The sequence below is a fragment of the Salvia splendens genome, chromosome 3 (genome assembly GCF_004379255.2).
Source record: "Salvia splendens isolate huo1 chromosome 3, SspV2, whole genome shotgun sequence".
Classification (NCBI taxonomy): Eukaryota; Viridiplantae; Streptophyta; class Magnoliopsida; order Lamiales; family Lamiaceae; genus Salvia; species Salvia splendens.
Window position 1 is genome coordinate 41,208,819 of NC_056034.1, and position 24,896 is coordinate 41,233,714.

A 24,896-nucleotide genomic window follows, 5' to 3' on the forward strand; every position below is an offset into this window, starting at 1 on the left:
TCAAGTTTCACTTCTTTATATCTTAATCTAGTTTAGGGAGCACAAAACTGTAGATATGACTATCATGTCTAAATTTGTAATAGTAATCTCTAATTTTTCTATATATGGAGTGAATGTTTCACTTTTTTATTTGGAAGTGTTCATACTCTATATTCAGTAATTTTTTTTAATTCTATACTCTATACTCACCAAATAGAAGTGAAACACAGTAATGAGCAATAGAGAGAGTGCTAATATAACAACTTTAGTTTAAGGAGAAATTCTTTATTATTACCCTATAAACCCTAAACCCAAAATTCGGTTCAATTTAAAACACAAATTCTTCCTGTGCCCAATTTTCCTATGCCCAATTTTCCTAGGAGTAATAAAATCACTTCTTCAATCTAAAACACAAATTCTTCCTGTGCCCAATTTTCCTATGAGAAAGCTTTCATCTTTGGCTTCTTGGGCTGCACCTCAAATCCAATATGTTGCTGCAAAAATTCAAATCCCGATTAAGCCCAGAAATCTGTCACCCACAACACTGAAATCCCACAAAAATATCGTCCAAAATCGCGTAGTTTCTGCAGCCGGTAAGCTTGAATTCAAAGATTCTAGTTCTGCTTCAATTTCACCTCCCAAATCTCACATTTCAGATCGTGACCAAAGGTTGAACTCTAGAGTTATTGATCACGGCTACTTGGCTGAAATTCTGTCCAGAAAAGACTGGTTTTTGCTGCTAAATCATGATTTTGATGCTAACAGAGGTAATTTGAATGCAACAGTGGTGGTTAGCGTGTTGCAGAATCAAGAAAATGTTTTATGCGCGTTGCGGTTTTATGTTTGGATTTCTAAGTTTAGTGCTTCTCTTGCTAAGAATCAAATGATTCGTAGTGCTTTAGGCAATGCCCTTTATAGGAAAGGTCCAGTTCTCTTGTCTGCTGATTTGATACATGACATCCGAAACTCGGGTTGTCAAGTGAGTGAGGAGTTGCTTTGCGCGTTAATTGGTAGTTGGGGAAGATTGGGGTTGGCAAAGTACTGCTCTGAGGTTTTTGAGCAGGTTTCTTATTTAGGGGTTACTCCCAACACGAGGTTGTATAATTCCGTGATTGATGGGCTTGTGAAGTCCAATTCGCTCGATTTGGCATATCTCAAGTTTCAACAGATGGAGGTGGATGGCTGTGTCCCAGATAGATATACGTATAACATCCTCATTCATGGGGTCTGTAAGGCGGGAGTGGTGGGGGAGGCCCTTCGGCTGGTGAAACAGATGGAGGCTTTGGGATATTCGCCTAATGTGTTCACGTATACCATCCTGATGGATGGATATATCAAGGCTAGAAGCATAGATGAGGCCTTTAGGCTTCTTGAGACAATGAAGAATAAGAAAGTTATCCCAAATGAAGCAACATATAGGTCACTGATCAATGGTGTTTTTAGTTCTGTTGCCCCAGTTGAAGCGTTTAGGTTGTTGTCAAGATGGGTGGATAGTGAGCTCGATCTGCCTAAAGTGGTTTTTGATAGTGTGATATGTCACCTCTGTGGTCATTCTTTAGCAAAACAGGCAGCTGACTTTTTAAGGAAAGTTGAGGCACGAGGTTATTTTCCTAACAGCTCAATAGCTAACATTGCCATGACTTGTTTGATTAAAGGATTAGACGTTGAGGAAACATGCCAAATATTTGAGCATTTCATTAAAAGAAGTGTGAAGGTTGATTTAAGAACTGGTTTAGCACTTGTTGAAGCATTGTACAGGTCAATGAGAGAAGAGAAGGGCAATCAATATATAAGATGGATACTCGAGGAAGGACTTGTCAACAGCGTGTTCTCGTATAATATGGTGATTGACTGCTTTTGCAAAGCTGAAATGATGAATAGAGCATTAGAAACTTTCGGGATGATGACGAAAAAAGGTTTTTTCCCTAATGTGGCTACTTTTAATACCATTATTACAGGGTATTACAAGTCGAGGGATGTAGATAAGGCACGAGAAATGCTACTGATGCTCTTCAGTCATGGTTTTAGACCAGACGTGTTCACTTTCAGTTCTATGATTGATGGCCTCTTCCAGGTTAATCGGACTGTTGATGCTTTTGATTGTTTCGAAGAGATGTTGGAGTGGGGAGTCACTCCCAATGCTGTCACATATAATAGTCTAATTCGTTCGTTGTGCTTATCCGGGAATGTTTCCAAAGCTATGAGATTGCTGAGAAAGATGCAAATTGATGGAATCCAACCTGATATGTATACATTTAATGCTCTAATAAAGAAGTATTGTAGAGACCGTAAGATCGATAAGGCCCACAGGCTTCTGAAAAGCATGCTGACACTGGGCTTGCGCCCTGATAATTTTACATACATTGCATTTATCAATGTACTGTGCGAGTGTGAGAGGTTTCATGAGGCGAAGGGTCTACTAACTTCGATGGAGATGAATGGATGTAAGCCTGATGCTTATACGTGCAACTCGTTTATTGATGCCCTGGTCAAGTCAGGGAGGTCTCAAGAAGCCATGGACGTATGGTCGAAATATAAAGAGAAGGGACTGACTCTGAAACCTGTGCTTTCCGGATCTGAAGTTTTGGTTGGTTGATTATTTCATCAAAGAGATGAACAAATTTTCATTGCTCCGTCAAGTGCTGGTATAGACACCACAATTTGTCTTGTACGTGTAATATGTCTGTGGATAGCCTGAGTTGCATGGTTGAAGTCGAAATAGAAGGGCTTGATGCCAGTTCAAAATGCCTCTGTGGTTAGTTATTTAATTTTTTTTACATCTATGAGATTAATGCAAATGAGGTTGAATTGGGCTACTTGAAGTCGATAGATCAGTAAACTGGTAGTTATTCACAATCAAGCATTGTCAAGAAACCTTAATCATATCATTGTTTTAGTTATTTGTAAAGAGTTTTGGACAACCAACCATTGAAAACCAGAGTTGTGTACTATTTTTGTTCAGTGAAATGTCAAGAAATTCGGATGAGACGATGTTAATAAATAATGCTTGTTATTTGTGGAGCATTTACTTTTTCTAACTGACATGTCTTGTTTCGTTATACGGATACCTGCTGTAAGTACTTGTCTGTTTCGATTCTAGAACTGTGCGTATGACTAGATGTGTATGACTAGCAACAGATATTTTGGCATTCGCTGCGTACGATAGAATACTGCTTTGCTGAATGAATGTGTAAAGCTTACTGATTCTCTCTCCATATGTGATCAGGACATTTATGCCTGCTGGGAATCTCTTGCGATCGATTAATGAAAATAGAATTCATGAAGGATTCTGCTTGAAGCTCTAGCTCATTTCTAGATTGGAGATGTTGCTGTTGGTCGAGAAGCTGTTGGCTTTGTCATATCAATATTTTGAAACTTCACGGTTTTGCCAAAAATGTGTGAATACTACTGGTTTCTGGAACCGTCATATTTCTGAATGTGTGGAAGTGTTGGAGTGTATAATTGTCACTCAAAATTAGATCATTACTTGTACTACAAGCTTCTCGTGCAGGTTTGATTTCTTGCCCTTCAATAAAAAAGTATGTCAAAGTAGGTGTGAACTGCCCAACCATCCTCTTTTAAAGGCATGACCATAATTTCAGCAGATTACCTATACTTACACTTTTTTTCTTGATTTATTTTCTATAGTTCTGCTAATGATAATTAATTACTTGAAAATCATACCACTCTATATCTAGTTGGATACGAATATGTTTTTTCGGGTAGTTGTGGCAACTAGAAAACGAAGCAGTTTGTCTGATTCATAGCTATATATACTGCGAAATGGCTCTTCCATTCAGTGTTTTCAAGTGCGTTTTTCAGATGAGATTCTCAGCATCTGCTCATTGTTGCCCTCTCGTTCCACTTCTGCTTTACATCTTTGTATGCAGTAGTAAATTTGGTATAACTGTATAAGCTTATTTGAGCTGCCATTATTGTTCAAGAACTCATGTATAAATGCTGAGTTTTTTTTTGTTTGTTTGTTTCTTTCTATGACATTTCTAACAGGAACGGCGTATGATTATCCCCATCTAGGTGCTGCGGGTGTGGTCGCGGACCAGTATCTGCCCAAAGCAGAACACGATGGAGAGATAGGGTTTTTCCCTCAAGCTGGAATCATAGGCACCGGTCCTTCCCGTATCTTCGATAAAGCCCTTGGGTGCCTCAAGGCTAACTACGTAAGTGATCATAGCAAGAAACTGTATCACCAAAAAATAGACAATATCTTGAAACGGGCCGTGTGTGCAGATCTACAGCAGCTGCGAGGAAGCCCACAGGCTCACCGAGAACGGGGAGCTGCACGTGCCAGAAGATGACACAGACGTGTACTGCAAGGGGCCATGCATAGAGGAGACGAAGCACGTGCTGGGGTGCATGGACGGGATCCTGAAAGGGTTCGTGTTCCTTAACAGCGCGACACTGGATGACGTGCGCGACACCATCGAGTCCGGATGCTATGGACCTAAGCGAGGTGCGTGACATATTTTATTTGTTTTGGGATTGTGTGAAGTATTTTCTTGAACTGTGTGTGTTGTGTTTTAGGTAATTTTGATGTGCTTGAGCATATTCAAACGAGTGGTGGTGGCAAGAAGAAGGCATTGGAGGTTGTTTATGCATTTGTGGCGATGGTGATGATGGCTTTGATGCTGTGATTGAGAAAATTAATTTTTTTTCATTAGATGAAATATTTATGTATGCATTTTATTTATCATATGATTGATATTATGATCAGTGTGTTGGGATTAATATGAATTTACTTGGGTTATAATCTCTAATATATGATCCTATTGTTCTCAATAAATTGATCTTTGAATAGCTTTCGAAATTAGCATCTGCCTCTGATCTTCGCAAATGAAAAAGAAGGAATATTAAAGGGGCGTGCAAAATCGAATTGAATTTTGAACTTCAATTTTTATTTATAGGAATCCAAGTTTATTTGGTTCGATTTCTAGATAATAGAATCCGATTAGATGTTAAATACATTTATATTTTAACCCTAAATCGTGAAAAATACTAAAGGCTAGAGGAATGATATGCTACGTAGCTTATGTGAGCACCACTCTCGTTTGACACAGGTCTAGCGTTGTTCGTTTCGATTTATATATTTAGTTTGATTCTAATACATTAAAAAATGTTATTGAGATTTTCAATTTCATAAAATTCATAAAAATCAAAGATTGATTGTTGTTTTATTAAGATTTTTAAAATTATAGAGTAAATCGAGTAATATTTTTAAAATTATAAGCTTGGTTGTTATTTTATTAATATTAATATATTATTAATTTTTTAAAAAATTATAATGATCAAATTGAGCTTTATTTTTAAAAATTTTGTGAAATTAAAAATTCTAATAACATTTTTAATGTATTAGAATCAAACTAAATATATAAATTGAAACAAACAACACTAAACGTATGTCAAATGAGAATGATGTTCACGTAAAAAACTCACGTAAGGTATGTCAAAGAGAGTGATGCTCAAAGATTATGACAATCTAAGAAAATAATAAAGACGACAATAAGAATACTTTGTGTACAATATTTAAAACTTTTAGGGTACGTTCACTTTGATTTACTATTAAGTATGTTAAACATTAAAGTATTTCGTATTTACCGTATCTCATTTAGTTTGACGTCATGAAATTCGGATATATTGTACTCACGTATCATAAAAATTTATAAATCGAGCAATTGATAATATTAAAAACAAGGGAGAGTGTGATAATTTTATAGTAGTACTAGTATTTTTTTTTTAATCTCTTTGGATAAAATATACTCCAATCAATTGTATACAAAAGTGAATACTATACAAAGAAAATATAAAGAATTAAAGATTGAGATAAATATAATTCATAGTAACAAATCACTTATAAAAAATTAGCTAATACTTAATGAATAAGACACAAAGAAAAAAATTTGATTAAGAGTCAAATCTAAGATTGACAGAATGTCGACATGAAGATCACCGATTTATTTAACCACTTATAATCAAAACGACTCACTTTTATCATTTTTAATTTAATCCCAACGCCCCTTTTTTTCTCGCCGGAGAATCGAATTCCTGCCGCGAGAAATCTCACCGGAAAAATGAGGCGGCCGTCATACTCCACTTCCCCGATCAATTTCAGCGCTATGACGCGGAAGGTCGACGTCGACAATCGGATCTCTCTCCGCAATTACTACCGTATCGCCGATAATATCCTCAAACAGGTCGGAACTCGTAACCGCGGAATTGTTTATTCTGCTTTTGATTAATTTCAATAACTCAATGCGTGTGAAGAATTTTCGTTGTTAGAGTCGAAATTCAGTTGATTTTGAGCTTCTACTTTCTTGCTTTGATATTTTCGGACTATGTGCATATGAAGTTTTTATGCTATAATTAGTTGATATGAGATTACTTTATCTTTTGGTGGTGCTGAATTTCAGTGAGCTGATTTTTAAGCTTCTAATTCGTGTAATGGCAGCCCGCGGCATTGATTGACTTCAGAAAATGTGCATTATCAGTTCATAATCTGTGAAAGGCTGTATTAGATGATTGATTCTTAGATCATGTGTCATGTATTTGTGCAGGCAAATATCTATAGGGAGGAAAAAAACTTGATCGACTTGTATGTTATACTGCTAAGATATTCAAGGTAAAGTGTTTTTAATTGCTTACACATCTGGACTTGTCCTTTGTATGTTTTGAGTTAATAATGAGTGACTGATGCTTTTGAGATGTGCCCTGAATTTAAACAGTTTGGTGTCAGAGACTATACCATACCATAAAGATTACCAAGTTTTGTGTTCCAAAGAAAGATCTTTTTATAAGAAGGTAAGTGATTTATCTGTAATTTACAAATTTGTATGTTTAGCTTATCAAGTTTTAGTGATAAGGTACTAGATAAATTTGGTTCATGTCATGGTGTTGCAGAAATTGCTTGCTGTGCTAGATGAGCTGGAGGCTTTAAAGCCGAAAGTGCGTCTTCAGTTAGATGAACAGAAAACATTTAGCACTAATAGTCAGATGCATCAGCTTGATGGTCCGACTAGTGTTTCCTACACGCCTTCAGTAAATAACAAAGCCTCCTTAAACTACAGTAGCAAGCAGGTATTTATTGAGATTGAAGGTTTGGTTAAATTTTTTAAAACCTCCTTGCTTAACTTATTACTTTTGTCTCAGATGTCACAACAGATTACCGCGCCTTCATCTTCATTGATGCAGAATAATGATTATGCTAGATTTTCTTCGCCAAAACCTGTTGAGTCTCAATTCCAGAAGATGTGAGTGCATTACTATGATACTATACCTAAAATCTATTACATCAAGTTGTTATTTATGTAAAATAATAGAAAAAGGTTGTGATTATTTATATATCTAAAGTATCCTCATTTGTTTCGTAATGAATGTTAGGAAAATAGCTTCCTTTGCTAAGTATATAGTTAGTATTTCTTGATGGTCCAGTTATGTTTTGCTCGTTACAGTATCTATCTGTATGACTAAATATATGTCATTGATACTTTGATTTTTTCTTGAATTATGTGGGGTATGAATAATAAGGCCAGAATTTTGGATAGAGAGGCTTCATGTGGTGTATAAACCACCGTTATTTAAAGTAGCTATTTAAGGCATCTGAGACCCATCCATCATAACTTGTCATTATCCTAACTGGGTTGATGAATTTTGAAACCATCACTACGAATTTATGAACCCAGGTAGAGCCATAAGATTTCGCTCATGCATTTGATAACAGCCATCTATTCCAAACATATCTTGATTAGAATTGGTTTTGCTTTAGATGATTGATATTCGATACATACTTACTTTTCAACTGCGGATGCAGTGATGCCAATGTTATTTACTGTCTGCTTGACCTTCCGGAGACCTCATACTGTGTTTCAGCTTAAATAATATGTTTGGGTGTGTTACACGTAATGATTATTTTCTGCATTTTCAGGTCTCTTGGTTTACCTCTTCCAAAGCAGGAGACATTATCCAGGCATTCATTATTAGGACCAACTGGTCTACGTGGTCAATGGCTTGGTCCAATGGCTGAGGTTAAGGTAAACCATAGCTTCTTGGTGTTTACATTTCCCATAAACAAAAACCAACTAATGTATTCTAAATTTGTTGATTCCTACTCTTGGTTCACAGGTTAATTATCCCACTAATATTGTTGTGGACACTAAAGAATTCTCAAGGTATGGGGTCAAATTAAATGTTTCCTACCCCCCCCCCCCCCTTTGTTTGGCATGCATTTAAGTTGGAAGGAACCTCTATTTGCTTTGTTGGTTAAATATACTTGGGAACTACAACCATGCACCGGTGTCTACTGCAAATTAGTTGCTTATAACATTTCAATCTTGTATCACTACTTTTATAGTCTGAATCAGGTTGGGCAACTAGAACCAGTGGCAGCAAATGATGGTGATTCAAATGCGGAAAAGTCAACCTTAGAATCTGTTCTATCTTTGGATGATGGCAGATGGCTTGCCGAGGAATCTGGTCCTCTCCAAGGGAATGCGGAGAACAATGATTTTCAGTTGGGAAATATTAGGCAACCTTCTCCACCTCCTGTCCTAGCACAAGTGATGCCCGAACATCGTCACATATCTCCATCAAGAGTTGCAGACCCAAGACCAGGACCAGCAAATTTCTCTCAGGATGGCTTGCCTAGTTCCAATTCTTACCAAGATCTTCACATTGTGAGTGTGGTGTCTATTCTTAACCTTGTACATATCAGAGCCTAATTGAAACCCTTTCTTAGTTGTTTCAAGTTAGAAAAAACCTTTCACTGTTTTAAAATATCATATTAAATCTACAGCATACTTTTTTTCTGTGGAATATGATGCACATATGTTTTGCTTATGCTGTAGCCAGTGAAGATACTTGATGATTTCTTGCGATTGGCACGAGAAAATACTTCAAGGAATTTGGAGACATGTGGTGTTCTTGCTGGTTCACTTGTAAGCCTTCAGTTTCCTTAAACTGCTTTTGGTAGCACAAAATTATGATAGCTGAAAAATAATGTTTGCATTTTGTTGGATTGCAGAAGAATAGAGTATTTCATATTACGACGCTCATTGTCCCAAAGCAGGAATCGACTTCAGACTCGGTATTGCATACAACTTCATATTTTCATCTGTGATATTCATCTTTTCACTTCTCCCGTTGTGTGATATCATTTTATAACCCAGTTGATAGACTGCTTCTCCCATAGGGTACTAGAATGATTTTTTATAGAAAAATTAGAATATTAATATTGCAATGTTGCAAATCTCCTCCAGTACAAAGGAAATTATTATAAGTGCCTTTTATAGTGAACTTTGTTAATGATAACTATTAACTAGTACTCCAAGAGTCCAAGTTATGGTATTTTTGCCTATTTGTTGATCTCAATCCAATACATTCCACTTGGCATAAAGTACATGCAGTCAATTGACACATATCCAATGTGTTTTAGTTTGAATTTACTTTTGAATCAACTGACAGTTTAATATCCTTTTTCTTTATGTTCAGTGTCAAACTTTGAATGAAGAAGAGATTTTTGATGTTCAAGATAAACGCTCCCTTTTTCCTCTTGGATGGATTCACGTAAGTATTAATACTAGCTTGGGTAACACACTTCAGTCTTTCTCTTGGCTATTCTTTCCTCTCATCTCGTTATGGATTATTAATACACTCTATCCAACTGTTACATCATATGCTTTCAGCCTGAGGGAATTACGCTTGCCACCATTGGTCGTGTTTCACTGTTTTATCATTTAGCATAAGTCATAACTTGAGCTAATTTACTTGCACCATGGTTTTCCTCTTCTGCCTTCTATGATCACAGTATTGAATATTATGTCACTTTTAGAAAGAAACAGGTGATTTGAAGGCAACTGCAAATGGAAGAAAAAAAATGGAAAAATCATACATAAGCATATTAGAAGAAAACAGTTTTTTGTCTGTGTCACTGTATATATAGCATGCAGATATCATATTCCAAATTTGATTAATTTTTGGTTGCTTTGCAGACACATCCAACACAAACGTGCTTTATGTCTTCTGTTGATCTTCACACTCATTATTCATATCAGGTAATATAAATGTGTATTTGTGGTAGTTTATCTGATCCCCATCCGGCATCAATATCCTTTCTAAAAACTTTTTTCCCCCTTTGGTTACTTGCTTACCTTGCCAATGTAACGGTTTTGACTTGTATCTAGGTCATGTTGCCGGAAGCAATTGCAATTGTTATGGCTCCTACCGACACACAAAGGTAGATATATCTCCCAAATTTTAAAAAATCAATAAAAAGTTTATTTTTGGTTTGTTATGAAAGTTAATTCATCTGGGAGTTGCTTCTGCTGGCCATTCTTCCATAGCAACAAGAAGACTGACTAATATTTATGCGCTCATCACAGCCCTCATGGAATCTTCCATCTCTCCGACCCTGGTGGTGTCTCTGTGATTCGCAACTGCCAACAGCGTGGGTTCCATCCTCATGAAGAAGCTGAAGACGGAAGCCCCATCTACGAGCATTGCTCCCATGTTTATATGAATGCCAAGTTGAAGTTTGACGTGGTCGATCTTCGTTGAACGTGTATGATTTCAGAGACTGTATAGGTTCATTATTTCTGAATTTTGTAAACTAGATCACCTATAACTTGAATATCTATCACCTCGATTATGATGGGTAGTTGATGCTGCTAATGATTTTCGACCGGATCGAGTTTCTGTTTTCATGAGGAATTAGGCACGTGCATGCCCTCTGCTGTAATTATCACGACTATTGTCTCTAATTGCATTTTCTTCTATGATTTTGTTGATATGTTTCCTTGCAATGAAGAGTTGGTGATATTTGGAATCTCTTTTTCGTTTGTGTTTTTCAGTTGTTTGTAGGCCTCTCTCTTTCGCATACATTTTTCACAGATGCTAGTAAAACACACTACTACTATTTCATCCCTCTCATTCACTTACAAATAGGAAAATTTTCAGTTGAAGGACTCTCTCACAACTGAAATAACTGTCAGGGAGAGATGTAGACTATGAATCAAAAATGGAAGCAAACTATACGATGAAATTGGTGTTCGAAGTTATTAAAGAACCAAGATATCAGCAACTACCTCATCTATCAAAGAATTAAGAATGCGTGACTGAATCTGTAACCCAACCTCGAACCCTTCGATGTCGTAGTCGAGCCATCTCCCGTACGTGCTGCAGCTCATGTCACTCTCCACGAGCTCATCGACCATGAAATCTCCCATGCCACTCCATCTCAAAATCTCTTTACATACATCTTCAGCTAGTCTCTCCTTCCTCTTCACTGTGCTAACGCCCTTAGCCCACAGCTCGTACCCTCCTGCAGCGTATCCTCTGCATCTCGTTTCCAAGCATTCGGTCGCACAGTCGAACACTAGCCTCCTGCTCATGCTTGAGACGAGCTCACAGCCATCGAAGCACTTCTTGCAACTTTCCAGCTGATCAAACATATGAGGGCTGATGATCTCAGTAGATCTTCCCATAGCATAATCCTTAAACATAACCTCAATGCCACATAACATCATCTCAACATAGTCGAGCTCCCAGCTTTTCAGCTTCCCATGTCGGGCCGAGGTTAAGGTGATCTCTCTCCTTTTTGCTACAGTCCCAGCAGAAGTTGAAGAAGCTGAGTCTGACAGGTCGAAATCTACTTCACACGAAAGGAACATGTTCATGGAATTCCTACCGAGTAAGTCCTCGGATTGAAGTGATGTACACTTGTTTCCACCACCTGTGATATTGATAAGTAATAGTTAGTTCATTAATCCCTAATTAGTTTACCGATGCAAAACGCGATATGCATCGTTGTACCTTCTGTACCACGATTACTCTCTGCACTATCAGATGAATTGCAGCTCTCTGTGAAGGAAAAGTGTTCAAAAACAGAAACCGGACTTGGATGTCGGTAATTGAGAAATGTCTTGTCTAACGATATGTTCTTCTGTCCACTCATGCCCTGAAACGAAGCTCGTTTGATTAGCATGAGGAAAATGGAGGAATCTATACCAATAATCGCTTGTTCAAAGATTTAGGTAATGAGAATGGCAAACAAGATGGTAATCAACGTACCTCAAAGTGTCGAAGGGTGCGAAAACTTGACCCTGGCTGGCCTAACCGATCAAATGAGTAATCTCCGCTTCTCGTTTTATGGTCTCCTAGCACGCTTGAGCCGTGTAGTTCTGGCCCCGATTTCTGATGGGACAAGTCTGTCTTATGAGCCAATTCTTTAAGTTGCTGCTCTAGAAACGAGCTTAAAGAGTCGCCTCCTCTGACGTTATGTCCTGAGAAAGTGAACTTTGAAGCAGCCAAACCATCTGCATTCAGCATCATCCTTTTACTAGGAGAATCCACTGGGAAGGGCTTTCTATTTTCTTCAAACTCGGTCGACCTCAATGGAGTAGTGAACGTGAATGAGATGACATCCGATCCTCCACCACTTTGTGTATCCATGATATCAGCAGACTGCATAACTTTCCCTTCAATAGATCTCTTTTTACGAGTGACTCTTTCTGAGCTACAAGATGATGTATTGCTTCTGTCATCTCTAGTCTCTGTGCTCGACTTCCTAGAGCTCAGTTTGGAGGTACCTAACGGTTTACTGGAATTCTGTCGCCTCACAGAAGACTGATCCCCACCAACTGCTTTCTTCAAAGGCGGCTTTCCTTTATCAGCAACACAGTTCTGCTTCTGATTATTCTGCCGGAGCACACCAGAATTCTTGTGTGTGGATGGCTTCTTGTTAGGAGTACTCTTTTGTGCCCCTGACTGACTCGTGAATAGCAAGTTTGGACTGTAAACATTCACTTCAGCCTTGCTCCTAGTCGAGCTTAGACCCTCTCGTTTCTGGACATTGGCCTTAGCCTGCAGTGCAAGTGAAATGGACTTTCCCTTGCTTTTCACTGCGGATGTAACTTCGGCAGAATCTTGCAAACTGCTAACAGACATTGCATCTACGGAGCCACTATTCGAGCTCCTAGTAACAGAGCTTCCCCTAGTGTTCTTCATACCTCTCGACCTCTGAGAGCCTTCAGACACCTTTGGGAAAAGCTTTTGTGCTGCTTGGACCTTCTCATTCGAATCCCTTACTTTCAGAGACGAACTAGCCAATGGCAGCACCGGTTTTTTAACCACCTTAGGCCCGGTGTCAAGAATCCGAGCAGCTGCTTCCATGATGTGAGCAGCATCCTTAGGTGGGATCGAAGTCTTGCTTTTTATAGGAGAAAGGAGCTTGTGGTGAGTAATAGGTATCGATTTAGCTGATCTTGGTGGCAAAACTTCGGTTTGAAACTTCTCAATCGGCCTCTGCTTCACCTTCTGATACTTAGGCTCCGTGACAGATTGGACACCGGGCTGCTGCAAGGTGCCCAACTGCATGATCTGAGGGTCTTGACGATAATCAAGAGTCTTAGATTGGTAGTACGAGCCAGGAAGAGAGTGGCTGTAGGAAAACGGTGTGTAGGGCTCGAGGGTATTGGGTTTTGGCAAGGGTTCCAATCCCATGAGGCGTGCTACAACTCCGGGGCCCTTGCTTCCATACAAGTCCTCATCAGTTACAACAGATGAAGCACAACTATAAACGCTACTTCCTTTCATACTTGGTCGAGCTGAAACCTCATCCTCGTCCATCTATACGTTGAAAGAGAAATGTCACATAGGTAATATTCCTACAAACTATCAGAAACTGAAGAAGCTCGACGTTATTAGATCAATAGCCTCACCATATCAAGGCGTGTCGTTGGCAAGCTCCCATCACATCTCTTTTTCTGCTTGGATTTCTCTACATAATGATAAGGGAAGGGTAAGAGCTTGCCTCAACAATAACACAGTAGTACAACTCTTGCCATATACAAAAATTCAGCATTTGATCAAGAAAAGTTTGTGAAGGAATGTTTTATACCGGGGCAATCTGACTTGCTCGAGAACAACTTCTTTCGAGATTTTGCATTCCAATCAAATAGTTGGAGGAAGCTACCAACACCACTCTTGGAGCTTTGCTTCTCGATTCCCATCTTTGCAATCCAATGTTACAACACAATCAACTTAAGGGACAAGATGGAATAACATATTCTGTATCTGCAATAGAAGATCATGCCATTTGATTTCAAACAATCATTTGTACAAAGTATCAAAGTTTCTTCAGCAATTATAAACTTTAATAATGGAAGTAAATTCTCTCATTATATACTCATACTGAAACAAATCAAGAAATGGTTTCGGCGGCATGAAAGCAATTTTCTTCATCAATTCATACTCTCATCTACCTACTAATATTCACTGCAATTGCAAGAAAAATCAGCCAAATTTGAACATTAACAATGAAAGCAAATCTCTTTTAGTACTAAATTTTCTCATTACATACTGTACACTGCAACAAACCAAGAAATGATTTCGCCAGTATGCCAACCATTTTCCTTCAATTTATACTCCTATCTACCTATTAAAATTCACCTCTGGAATTGCAAAAACAGGCTTTAGACCTATTTATAAATGACCATATATTCATGTAAATTATAATTCAGCAAAAGATGATGCATAATGTGATATATGCCTTAGCCCAAAAAAAATTAAATAAAAATGCACGTTGACTGCACATATTTTCTGTACATAACAACTTCAACAATAAAAAGACATTTTCAAACAAATGATTTCGGCTCCTAAAATCTAGAACTAATCTACAAGTCTACAATTCCCTTTCTTGGAAAAAGAAATTACGAAAAAAGGGCAAGCAATATAGCATCTGAAAATCCAACATTTTACCACAGTAATTACAGTATAAAAACACACACAACAGAATTCCATCTCTCAAACAGTTTTTCAAGAATTCTGTTCTTGATTTCACCCATTTCTCGTTTCTTTATAATCACCATACCTTTGCAAAAACAAAAAGAATTACAAAATCATCTAAAATTGATCACCATGACTATCTCATTCACCAACACTTTCTGAAACTATACACACACATACACAGACACATGATTAAAAACTCTCAAAATATAATCTTTTTCACAGATAAAACCACCCAAAAAAGACAGGGACCCTTTTCGTTATCTCAACGTAACAGCATCAAAACAACGTTATAAATAAAGAAAACTCACGCAGCAGAGTTGAAACGAGGAACCTTCTTTGCAAAGATTCAATTTTTATGAGCCAAAATCGTTTCTTTATCAAGAAAAATGTAAATTGCTGCAAGAACAAAAAATGGTTTCGAACGTTGGGAGCTGCAGATAGAACTCCTGTCAGAAAATAAGCAGTGAAGAAGTGAGGGTGTGTTTTTGAATGGTACAACTCGCTGAATCAACATTAAATGAGACAGTGGGGAAAATTTGATTTTTGGAGTGATTTTAAAGAAAAAGTAAAGACAAATATATTATTTATATGTTTGATTTGTGTGGAACGCTAGTTTTTTATTCAAATTCTCGAAAAAATGGTTTTTGTGGTTAAATTTGCAGAAAAGGTTAAAAAAGATTGTAACGTCTCTTTGTGAGAGGGAGAGATTTCAAATTCCAAATAGAATTGAAAGGGCCCCACTCTCGGCCACGAGGGTTTTAATTGAGAAAAGTAGAAAACTAATTAATGTCTTTTTCTATAAAAAAAAGGGTGAAATATATCATAGTTTGTTTGTTTATTGTTCAACAAATTTATACTATTTGGGGATGAGTTTTAATTTCTTTTCTTCTTTGTCTTAGAATTTGATGCTATTGAAGAAAGTTTTCAAATTGAAGCAATTGATTTTTCTAAAAATTTTGGATTTGGGGAAAAGATGGAGGAAGAATGTATGTAGAAAATAATCATAAAGGAAATGTTTTCTTATAATAACACAAGACGTAGTATACAAGTGAGGTTGTAAATTCTTTTATAGGAAGATATATCATATTTGCATGTTCAACAGTTTGAAATGTAACTTTAAGGAAAATTGAGCATGACATTTGAGCCACTTGATTCAAACTTCTAGTTTATTATAGTACATTCTATTTGGGTGCCATTGTCATGAAATAAAGTTGTATCAAAATTTATGAGAGATAATTTCATAATAAATAAGGTTATGATCCAACCCAAATTTGAATTTAAAGGTGTTTCGTGACTATATTGGTGCCATATTTGAATTATTTGAGTTAAACAAATTTTGAGTTTTGATATGCACTGTGCTGTTGGAGAAAATATATGAAGTTTGATTAATCGAATCATTTCTCCAAAATTATGTTTCATTTGAATTGAAATTGAAATTGTTATAACACTGAAATTCTAATATTTTATGCTATGTTTTTTATGAGTACTATTTGATTGCTTACAGCCAAATGATTAAACACCATATGTCTCACTTTAATGCATTCATTGTTATAAATTCATGTTAGCAACCAAATGTTTAAAGTCATCTGACGTACTCCCTCCGTCACAACTAAGTTGAGACAAAACTTTTAGACATGAAGATTAAGAAATTATGTCGAAAAGTAGGAGATGAGAATAAAGTATGAAATATATAAAGAGAGAGTAAAGTGGGTGATAGAATAAAATATGGGTGATTGAATATTTTGTTTTTTTGTAAAAAATATGAAATGACTCAACTCAGTTGGAACCTTCCAAAAAAAAATACGACTTAATTTAGTTGGGACGGGTGTAGTCCTATATAAATGATCAAATTTTCTAAATAAAGATAAGGTTTTATTGGATACCAAAACTCTTATGATGATCATTTGGGTGTAGACCTAGTACTAATCATATGTGAGGACCATTTATTTAAGTATAATTAAATAGAAGTATTTCAACAATAAGAATGAAAATATTGCTGATGGCACATGAAAGAATTAAATACTAGAGTTTGCAATGCTACATTAGTTCGGGTCTCTTGAAGAAACACAGAATCAAGTGACACACTGAACACTTGACTTTGTGTATCAGAGAAACAAAATAGAATTCTAAATATACCAAAATGAAGTACTAACAGGTTGCAAAACTACAATAATATGTTGCAGATATCTAAACCAGGTGATAGAGTTCAAATAAAATAAATTCAAAACGATGAAAGAGGAGAATTTAATTGGTGTTTCTTCCAATGTCACTATTTAAATTCCTGCATATAAATATGATTATAAATTAAATTAATAAAATGATTATTCCATCGGAAACCCTCATTCAATTACACACAGTCCAGACCACACATTAACCAACAACAAACGATGAATCAGGCCATCCGCAACGCTGTCTCTTATCCGTCTCTTAACCGTCTCATCTCTTAACTATTCATGGGCTCCACTGTACTTTTCACTCCATCTCTTAACTAAGAGACAGAACTTGCAACCCACCATCTCTTATCCGTCTCTTAATCATCTCATCCCTTAACTATTCATTCAATTTCATTTTTTTTTCCAACAAATTCAATTAATAAAAAACACACTTCATTAAATAAAATAAAAATTACAACTTAAAATCCTAAAAAAATACATAACTAAATTCGTGGCAAAATAAATTAAAAAAGACATAATTTAAAATACAATTTTATAGAAATTATAAAACTACTCTGCCGGCGAATCATCCCCCGGAAGCGGTGGAGGCGGAATACCAAGTTGTCCTGCCAGATACACAATGCCGGCATGATGGGCTTGAAATTGGGCAGGCCCCTTGGGAGCCCGCCTGGCTTGATTCGCCTTGGCCCCTCCTCCCTCTAGTCGCCTTCGCCGCCTTGGTCTCTTGCGGCCGACGGCGCCCACGGGAGGACCCCCTGCATCGTCCGCCGTGCCCTCAACCTCCTGCGAGGCAACCTCTTGTGCGGCGCTGCCTGAACCGCCCCCACTAGACAAGTATTGGCCACCCGCCGTGTGCTTCATGCGCTTCGAGGTCGAGCCCGTGCTGGACTGGACACCGCCAGCCCACCTTGCCTCGTCTTTGACGACCTCTCAAACATCGACATGTTTGAATTCTTTGCCGCTGCCGTCGAAATAGACTCGCAAAGGCGATCTCAGAATGTCGGCTCCCGTGGCTCCGCTTTGGTAATGAGCCGCTTCAGTTTTGTAGATGCCGCAGAATTTTTTGACCTCTCTGTCGACTCGGTCAAAGTGAGTGCGGAGCATCTTCAATGTGCGGCGGCGGGACCCCTTCGGCTTAATCTCGTTATAGGCCTCGGTGACCTTTTCCCAGAAGCACTTCTGGTTTTGTTGATTCCCGACGATGGGATCGTACGAGACGCTGATCCAGGTGTTGTACACAGCCATCGTGTCTTTACGGCTGTACGGATGTCGGCCTACATCCTCATCCTCCTCGGCCGCCTCCGCCTCTTCCTCCATGGCGTCAAATGCCCTGGAGCTTCCACCGCCTCGTCCTCCTTCCAGAGTGGGTTCATCCGGATAATCCTTCATAATTTGAGATAATCCCTACGAATACGTCAGGGCGGAGGGACGAGCGTATGCATCCACATCAAAATGGGGTGGTTGGTACCCCGCCGACGTCGACGAGCCTTGGGTGTCCGGCGTCGACGAACCGGAACCCGAACCACCCAATACATTGTACATGCTCCCCAGTCGTCAACCGCGTTGATGTCAAAACCGCCGGAGCCGCCACCGCCAGAGTTTCCGTCGTCGGATATTTTGTGATGAAAATTGGAGAGGTTAGATGAAAATTGGAGAGGTTAGATGAAGATGATTTGGGAAGAATAGATATGTGTTTGTGTGTAATGAGGATGAAATAGAAGTATTTATAGAGAAAAAATTAAAAAAAATAAAAAAAAAATGAAAAAACAGTCGAAAAAACGATAATATTACCGTTTGATTTTTAATTTTTTTTTATTAAATTCAAATTTTTTATAAAAAATGATTTATTGCGTCAGAGTGATGAAGCCCACTCACGGGCTTGCGAGTGGGCGTCACGCGTGGCGTCAGCGCGCGCCACGTTGCGCCAGCGCGTGGCGAGAAGGCTCGCAATCCGTCAGGGTGGGACGGGCGTCTCGGCGGGATGGTAACAAGACGGGACGCTACAATGCGTCCCGCGTCCGTCTCGTCTCGGAGGGACGAGATAAGAGACACTCGCGAGATGCGTTGCGGGTGCTCTCAATCCTAAGAGCATCCGCATCGGTGCTCGATGCGGAGGATGCCATCCGCGCCGCTGGCGCGGCACCCTTCTGTCCGCCGCTGTGCTCTTACCGACGACACGGCACTGCTCGATGCATCGAGCATGTCCGTGCAGCTGAGCAGGGCGACGTGGCGTGTTTAAATTCGCCTGGATTTTCTATTTTTAAAAATCTAAAATAATACCAAAGTGTAGAACTAGAGACTAAATATTAGCCAATGGATTTTAATCTAGTGACTGAGATTAGAGAGCCTACATCATAAATTCGAATTTCATCCTGTGAATTAAATTGTTCATCCAAAGGGCATGTTAGTCATTTCTTAATGTGGTCAAATATGGTAAAAATGAGGGTGGCGTTAATGACGGTATTATGAATTAGGGTAAAAAATCGCACCCATTCCACTTCCCGCTCTATTCTCCGCCGCTTCAGCTTTACCACCACTCTCTTCTCCGTCGTTTCACTACACCATTTCTCAACAGTAGCGCTCTTCCTTTCATCAACACTAGTCTTCTACCTCTTCACCCTCCCCAACACCCTCGTCATGGGCATTCCCTTGCTCAAAGACATGTACGACGCCGACTCCGGCAGCCTCATGGTTTAGATCGTCGTCCTCTAGTGCATCATCTGATACACGCTCATGCTCTTCCTCTTCGAGTACCGCTGTGCCCGATCCTTAATCTCCGAGCAGTTCTCCGACACCACTGCTTCAATCATCTCCTTCCGCGTCGACACGGATGTCATTTCTCTAGACGGGAAAGAGCCGCTGGAGACGCAGGTTAAAGTTGGCGAGGATGGGAAGCTTCATGTCAATGTCAGGAAATCCACGAGTTTCAGATCTGAAAATTGTATACAATGGAAAATATAATACTACTTCATCTTATAATCAATGTACTTCATCTCATAATGAAATAACTTCACCCGAGAAATGGAAACATTTTGGTTAAATGAACCAATTATGAATAGTCCAAAACAAATAGCTTCATCTTATGATAAAATTTCTTCATCTTTTAACGAAATAACTTCATCTTATAATGTAATTAATTCACGGTAAACAATACAATAGTAGTATAAAATTTGGCGAGAATCGTCCTCCAGGCTCCAATGTTTTTCGTTGTGAATTGTCCTCCATCGGTAAACAATACAATAGTAGTATAAAATTTGAGGCACGGTCGCGTTAATTCACGATGGAAATCGAAGGCAGATTTTGAAAAACAATCGTGATTTACATAGATAAGCAGATTCTGAATATATTTTCTATAATTACTTGGCATGATTTAAGGGAAAACAAACTGCAGGGATATTGGTTTCCCAATTAACCCTTCAGCCGATTTTGTAACATTAAAAAAATAATATTTGGTTAATTTATTAAAACCACAAGATTACAAAATAGATGGCTGAGATTTGTTCTCTGGTTCGGTCTTTAAAATTAGTTCGACATTGAATACAACAAAAATATAGCCGTTTTATTACCCTTTTAGAATTTTTTATATTTTTTATAATCTGAAAATCATCTATAAATACACACATTCATCATCTATTTTTCACATCAAATTATCTCTCGTTCATATTTTTTCATACAACTCATCTACATCTTCCTCTCTCACTGAAACCCTCTCTAAAATAAAAAATGGATTTCAACGATATCATTGCGGAAGCGGAGCGCGAAGAACAAGAATACTATGAACAATATCGTGTCGCATATGAAGCCTATGTCGCCGCTGCTACCCTCACCCTTCCTCCTCGACCAACTAGATCAAATCGCCGCTACATCCCTCGTGACCGGGAGGGAGCCCACGAAAGACTTGTTGCCGACTATTTTTTCGACCAGCCGCGGTTTCCAGAAGATTACTTCCGGCGCCGTTTTCGCATGTCAAAACGGTTGTTTATGCGTATTGTCAACACATTGTCCGCCCGTGTTGAATACTTTCAATCATGTAGAGACGCAACCGGTCGGCAAAGTCTCTCGACGTTGCAGAAGTGTACTTGTGCCCTCCGACAACTTGCTACTGGGTAAACGGCTGACCTCTTCGACGAGTATTTGCATGTGGGTGACTCAACTGGAATCCTATGCCTCAAAAAATTTTGCGACGACATTCGTTCTGCTTTCGATGAGGAATTCCTTCGGGCACCCACCACCAAAGATTGTCAACAGTTCCAAGGTTTTTCCGGTATGCTTAGCAGCATTGACTGCATGCATTGGAAGTGGAAGAATTGCCTGAATGCTTGGAGGGGGCAACACTTAAGCGGCCACAAAGACGGCGGCCCAACGCTTATCCTTGAAGCGGTCACCGTCTACCGCCTATGGATTTGGCATGCATATTTCGGTGTTGCCGGATCCAACGACGACTTGAACCTGCTCTATTCTTCACCACTCTTCAATGATGTTTTGAATGATGTAGCACCGGTGATCGACTTCACTGTCAACGGAAATGCATACCACATGAGTTACTATCTCGCCGATGGTATCTACCCAAGGTGGTCGACTTTCGTGAAGACGCTCAGCAATCCGCAAGACCCGAGATGGGTTCTTTATTCGCAGCGTCAAGAGTCTGCTCAGAAAGACGTCGAAAGAGCTTTTGGGGTCCTTCAAGGCCGATTCAACATTGTGAAGGCCTCGTCTCAGCTATGGTGCGTTAAGAATATCGCTGACATCATGTACACGTGTATTATCTTGCACAACATGATTATAGCTGACGAAAGACCGAGGGCGGCTAACTTTTACGACGAGGATGAAGTCGAAAGCTCAACCGCGAGGTCTCCCCTACGCCAAGGTGTGCATACGACGGTGCGCGAGAGGATCGAGACAAGACACACAATGCGCGATACTAGAACCCACATTGAGCTACAAGAAGACCTAATCAAACACATTTGGGCGAAATTCGGCCACTGAGTAGGGGATTTTTTAATTTTATGAATTTAATTATTTAATTTTTTATTTTTAGGATATAAATTATGTAATTTTTAATTTTTAGGATTTAAATTATGTAATTTTTAATTTTTAGGATTTCAATTATGTAATTTTTAATTTTTTAGTAATTTGTAATAGTATTGCGGGTATTTTTGATGCATTTTAATATTGTGTAAATTTTTTTATTTAAATTGAATAATAGAATGGTATGACCCTTGAGTATGTCATTATGGAAGAGTATGGACGTGGATGTTGTGCTCTTGGGAAAAATAGGGAGTAAAAAATGAATCCGAGCCTACTATGCTATTTTGGTAAAGAGCATGGACGGTAGGATGGGGATGCTCTAATTTTATTTGTTCGTTTTGAACCACCAGACGAATAGATTTAATACACGCAATATAAAACCTCTGCTTACAAAATTCATTCCATTGTACCAGTATATGTTAGTTTAAATTGCTGTAAAAAATAATCACATCAATCATATTCAGATTCCCTTCCATATACAAATATTGAATGAGCATCCAATCAAACAGATGACAAAAAAACATATCGTCCTTCGCCTTTTCTTTGAAAATTGGTCTACGACATTTTGATGTAAGTTTCTCTATGCCAATAATAAATGATTTCTCAGAATGAAGATTGAAAAAATAATTGGTATGATCTTCAATGGTTGTGACTAAGTTTTCTATAAATAAAGGCTTTTGTTTTTGTTCTAAGTGAATTAAAATATTTTATAGCCATGACATTTAAGAAACTAGTGTTCAAAACATGAAATGAAAAAAAATAAAATTAATAAGAGAATAAAGTAGGAAAGAGAAAGAGAAGGCACGAGGAGAAAGAATAATTTGTTGGTGTTCAAAAGATAAAATGAAGAAAGCGTAAAATTGAAAAGAGAATAAAGTAAACGAGAGAAAGAAAAATGCAGGAGGAGAGAAAATAAGTATTTTGCTAAAAATAACTCAACTACCTTGAAAAGACACGAAAATAAATTTTACCTCCTTCCCAACTAAGCCGAGTCAATTATTTTTTTTGACAAAAATAAAATATTTAATCACTCTTACTTTATTATATCACCTATTTTGCTTTCTCCTATTTTATTTTCATTTAATTCATTCAACACAATTTTTTAATCTTTGCGCCTAAAAGTTTTGCCCCAACTTAATGGAGATGGAGGGAGTACGACTTAATAATCGTGGAACAAATACTACTACTTCCTCTATTCCAAGGTAAGTAAGACACATTTTTAAGCACGAGTTTTAGAAAAACAAGATATTAAAGAGTTAGAGTGAAGAGAGTAAAGTAAAAAAGAGAATAAAGTAGAAAAGTAATTGCCACTCTTATTGTGGACACGAGTTTTAAGAAATGTAAAGAAAAGTTGGTTGGAAAAGTTAGTGGAATGTGAGACCCACTTTTTTATATTGATTTTATAATAAAATGTGAGTGAAGTGAGTTAGTGGAATGCGGAACCTACTTACCATTTATGGTAGAAATGAAGTGGACAATTATTGTGGGACGGACCGAAATGGAAAAGAGTGGCAATTATTGTGGAATGAAGGGAGTATCATTTTTAAAAAATTCGTGCCTAAAAGAAGTATCTCCCTTACATAGGGCAAATAAGTTGGTGACGCACATTCCAGCGAGTCACTGGAAACTGTCTACACAATCGTGCTATTCCAGTGAGTTGTTAGGTGTGCACCCAGCGAGTTGTTGGAACATCCCTGGAAGTCAACGTCATTCCAGCGAGTTGCTGGGAACACGAGGCTCCTGAAGCGGTTGGCAGCGGAAGCGCACGCATAAATCAATTACATAATAATTCTGATCTATTTAGCAGATTATTTGGACAAATTCTATTCGCGCAATTATCACATGTATCCAGGGGTGGATCTACCTTTAAGGTTGGTAGGGCATTTGCCCCTCCTCAAAAGTTTATACCAATAGTATTTTTCTCCAAATTCAAAAATTTAATTATATATATTCTCATTTAAATGCCTATTCTCATTACTATAAAATATGTTTATAAATATATTTTTGCCCCTCCTTACATCAAATCCTGTCTCCGCCTCTGCATGTATCATGCTCATAACTTGAATAAAAAAATGCTTTAAGCATAGTTGAAACTTAAAACATGCGTTTCTACGGATTAGCCATTTTACCTTTATGATTCTCTATAGAATCGAAGATAGCTCGCTTCTTCTTCATGTGAAGATCTTGAGTATTAGACCACGGATCTTATGACTGGTTCCCGAACTGTATGCTGATATCAGTGTGGGCTGATCTCACTAGAATACTATGACTTAAATAAAGAAGACAGAATTCTATCTCATGGAGGAGAACAAAAATCGTCCCCTATAAGAAATAGGAGGGGGCGAAATTAGGAGGGAAAATTAATTGTGTTTTTTGTCTCCTTTATTCTCCTATTTATATTAAGTCACATATTGAGCTCAGTCAAGGATCTATGGAAGGTTTTGGATATGACCTCCTCCAATTAGCCTTTTACTAATTAAATTGAACCTACAATTTAATACAAGCTTATATTGGAATATTATTAGCAGCCACAACAGAAATAATATTGCACTGCGCATTCAAATTCGAAATTATAAGTAATCCGGGTTTCCATTGTTTGTCGTTCATTTCCCGCGCTTAAGATAGAAACGTCAATTAATTAATTAGTGTATGTTATGGACTTAATTAATTAACATCTTATTAATTCCAAGAGTGGACTTAGCATTAAACACTTATTTATTATTTATAGAGTAATCAAACTCCAACTAGCTAGGTTCCGAATAATAAAGCCTTGTTTCGAGCTCCTCTTGAAGACGTTATCAAACGAGACTCATCTCGCGCACGATTCAATATAATAGCAATCCTAGCACCGCTAGATATTAATCACCACTACCCAATATACCAGGATTATTGGGTTGCGAACTCGCACCATTTGGCAAGTCA

General features: G+C 38.0%; 3 protein-coding genes across 10 annotated transcripts; 2 read left to right on the top strand and 1 right to left on the bottom strand.

Annotated features, from left to right (window-relative positions):
* The first annotated feature begins 255 nt into the window (after positions 1–255).
* LOC121796088 (putative pentatricopeptide repeat-containing protein At3g16890, mitochondrial) lies at positions 256–4,794 on the top strand. Of its 6 annotated transcripts, none has more exons than XM_042194816.1 (5): positions 256–2,734; positions 3,206–3,880; positions 3,988–4,157; positions 4,228–4,450; positions 4,522–4,794. In XM_042194816.1, exon 1 carries the CDS (start codon positions 419–421, stop codon positions 2,573–2,575), a length of 2,157 nt encoding a protein of 718 aa, XP_042050750.1. In that variant the 5' UTR covers positions 256–418; the 3' UTR covers positions 2,576–2,734; positions 3,206–3,880; positions 3,988–4,157; positions 4,228–4,450; positions 4,522–4,794. The 6 variants fall into 6 exon arrangements, with proteins under 6 accessions (XP_042050750.1, XP_042050749.1, XP_042050751.1 ...); XM_042194815.1 differs by having other exon boundaries at positions 3,206–3,490; XM_042194817.1 differs by having other exon boundaries at positions 3,206–3,490; positions 4,015–4,157.
* Positions 4,795–5,963: 1,169 nt separating this feature from the next.
* LOC121796090 (AMSH-like ubiquitin thioesterase 3) lies at positions 5,964–10,774 on the top strand. Its single transcript, XM_042194824.1, has 14 exons — positions 5,964–6,188; positions 6,549–6,613; positions 6,717–6,792; positions 6,892–7,068; positions 7,141–7,241; positions 7,916–8,021; positions 8,113–8,159; positions 8,342–8,663; positions 8,835–8,924; positions 9,011–9,073; positions 9,478–9,552; positions 9,978–10,040; positions 10,170–10,222; positions 10,368–10,774. Exons 1-14 carry the CDS (start codon positions 6,066–6,068, stop codon positions 10,540–10,542), a joined length of 1,536 nt encoding a protein of 511 aa, XP_042050758.1. The 5' UTR covers positions 5,964–6,065; the 3' UTR covers positions 10,543–10,774.
* Positions 10,775–10,879: 105 nt separating this feature from the next.
* Positions 10,880–15,334, bottom strand: LOC121796089. Of its 3 annotated transcripts, none has more exons than XM_042194823.1 (6): positions 15,081–15,334; positions 13,883–14,052; positions 13,704–13,762; positions 12,055–13,611; positions 11,797–11,941; positions 10,880–11,716 (listed from the first exon to the last, which is right to left on the bottom strand). In XM_042194823.1, the coding sequence occupies exons 2-6, from the start codon at positions 13,992–13,994 to the stop codon at positions 11,043–11,045; spliced, it is 2,547 nt and encodes an 848-aa protein (XP_042050757.1). In that variant the 5' UTR covers positions 13,995–14,052; positions 15,081–15,334; the 3' UTR covers positions 10,880–11,042. The 3 variants fall into 3 exon arrangements, with proteins under 3 accessions (XP_042050757.1, XP_042050755.1, XP_042050756.1); XM_042194821.1 differs by having other exon boundaries at positions 13,883–14,058; XM_042194822.1 differs by lacking the exon at positions 15,081–15,334 and having other exon boundaries at positions 13,883–15,068.
* Positions 15,335–24,896: the final 9,562 nt, after the last annotated feature.

Bases quoted from the DNA above. Each gene is read 5' to 3' on its own strand.
- LOC121796088 (XM_042194814.1), top strand. From the start codon at position 419: ATGAGAAAGCTTTCATCTTTGGCTTCTTGGGCTGCACCTCAAATCCAA.
- LOC121796090 (XM_042194824.1), top strand. From the start codon at position 6,066: ATGAGGCGGCCGTCATACTCCACTTCCCCGATCAATTTCAGCGCTATG. The intron at 6,189-6,548 runs GTCGGAACTCGT...GTATTTGTGCAG, and splicing joins CCGATAATATCCTCAAACAG to GCAAATATCTATAGGGAGGA. The intron at 7,242-7,915 runs GTGAGTGCATTA...CTGCATTTTCAG, and splicing joins GAGTCTCAATTCCAGAAGAT to GTCTCTTGGTTTACCTCTTC.
- LOC121796089 (XM_042194823.1), bottom strand. From the start codon at position 13,994: ATGGGAATCGAGAAGCAAAGCTCCAAGAGTGGTGTTGGTAGCTTCCTC. The intron at 13,763-13,882 runs GTATAAAACATT...ATCATTATGTAG, and splicing joins GAGCAAGTCAGATTGCCCCG to AGAAATCCAAGCAGAAAAAG. The intron at 11,942-12,054 runs GTACGTTGATTA...GCTTCGTTTCAG, and splicing joins GCACCCTTCGACACTTTGAG to GGCATGAGTGGACAGAAGAA.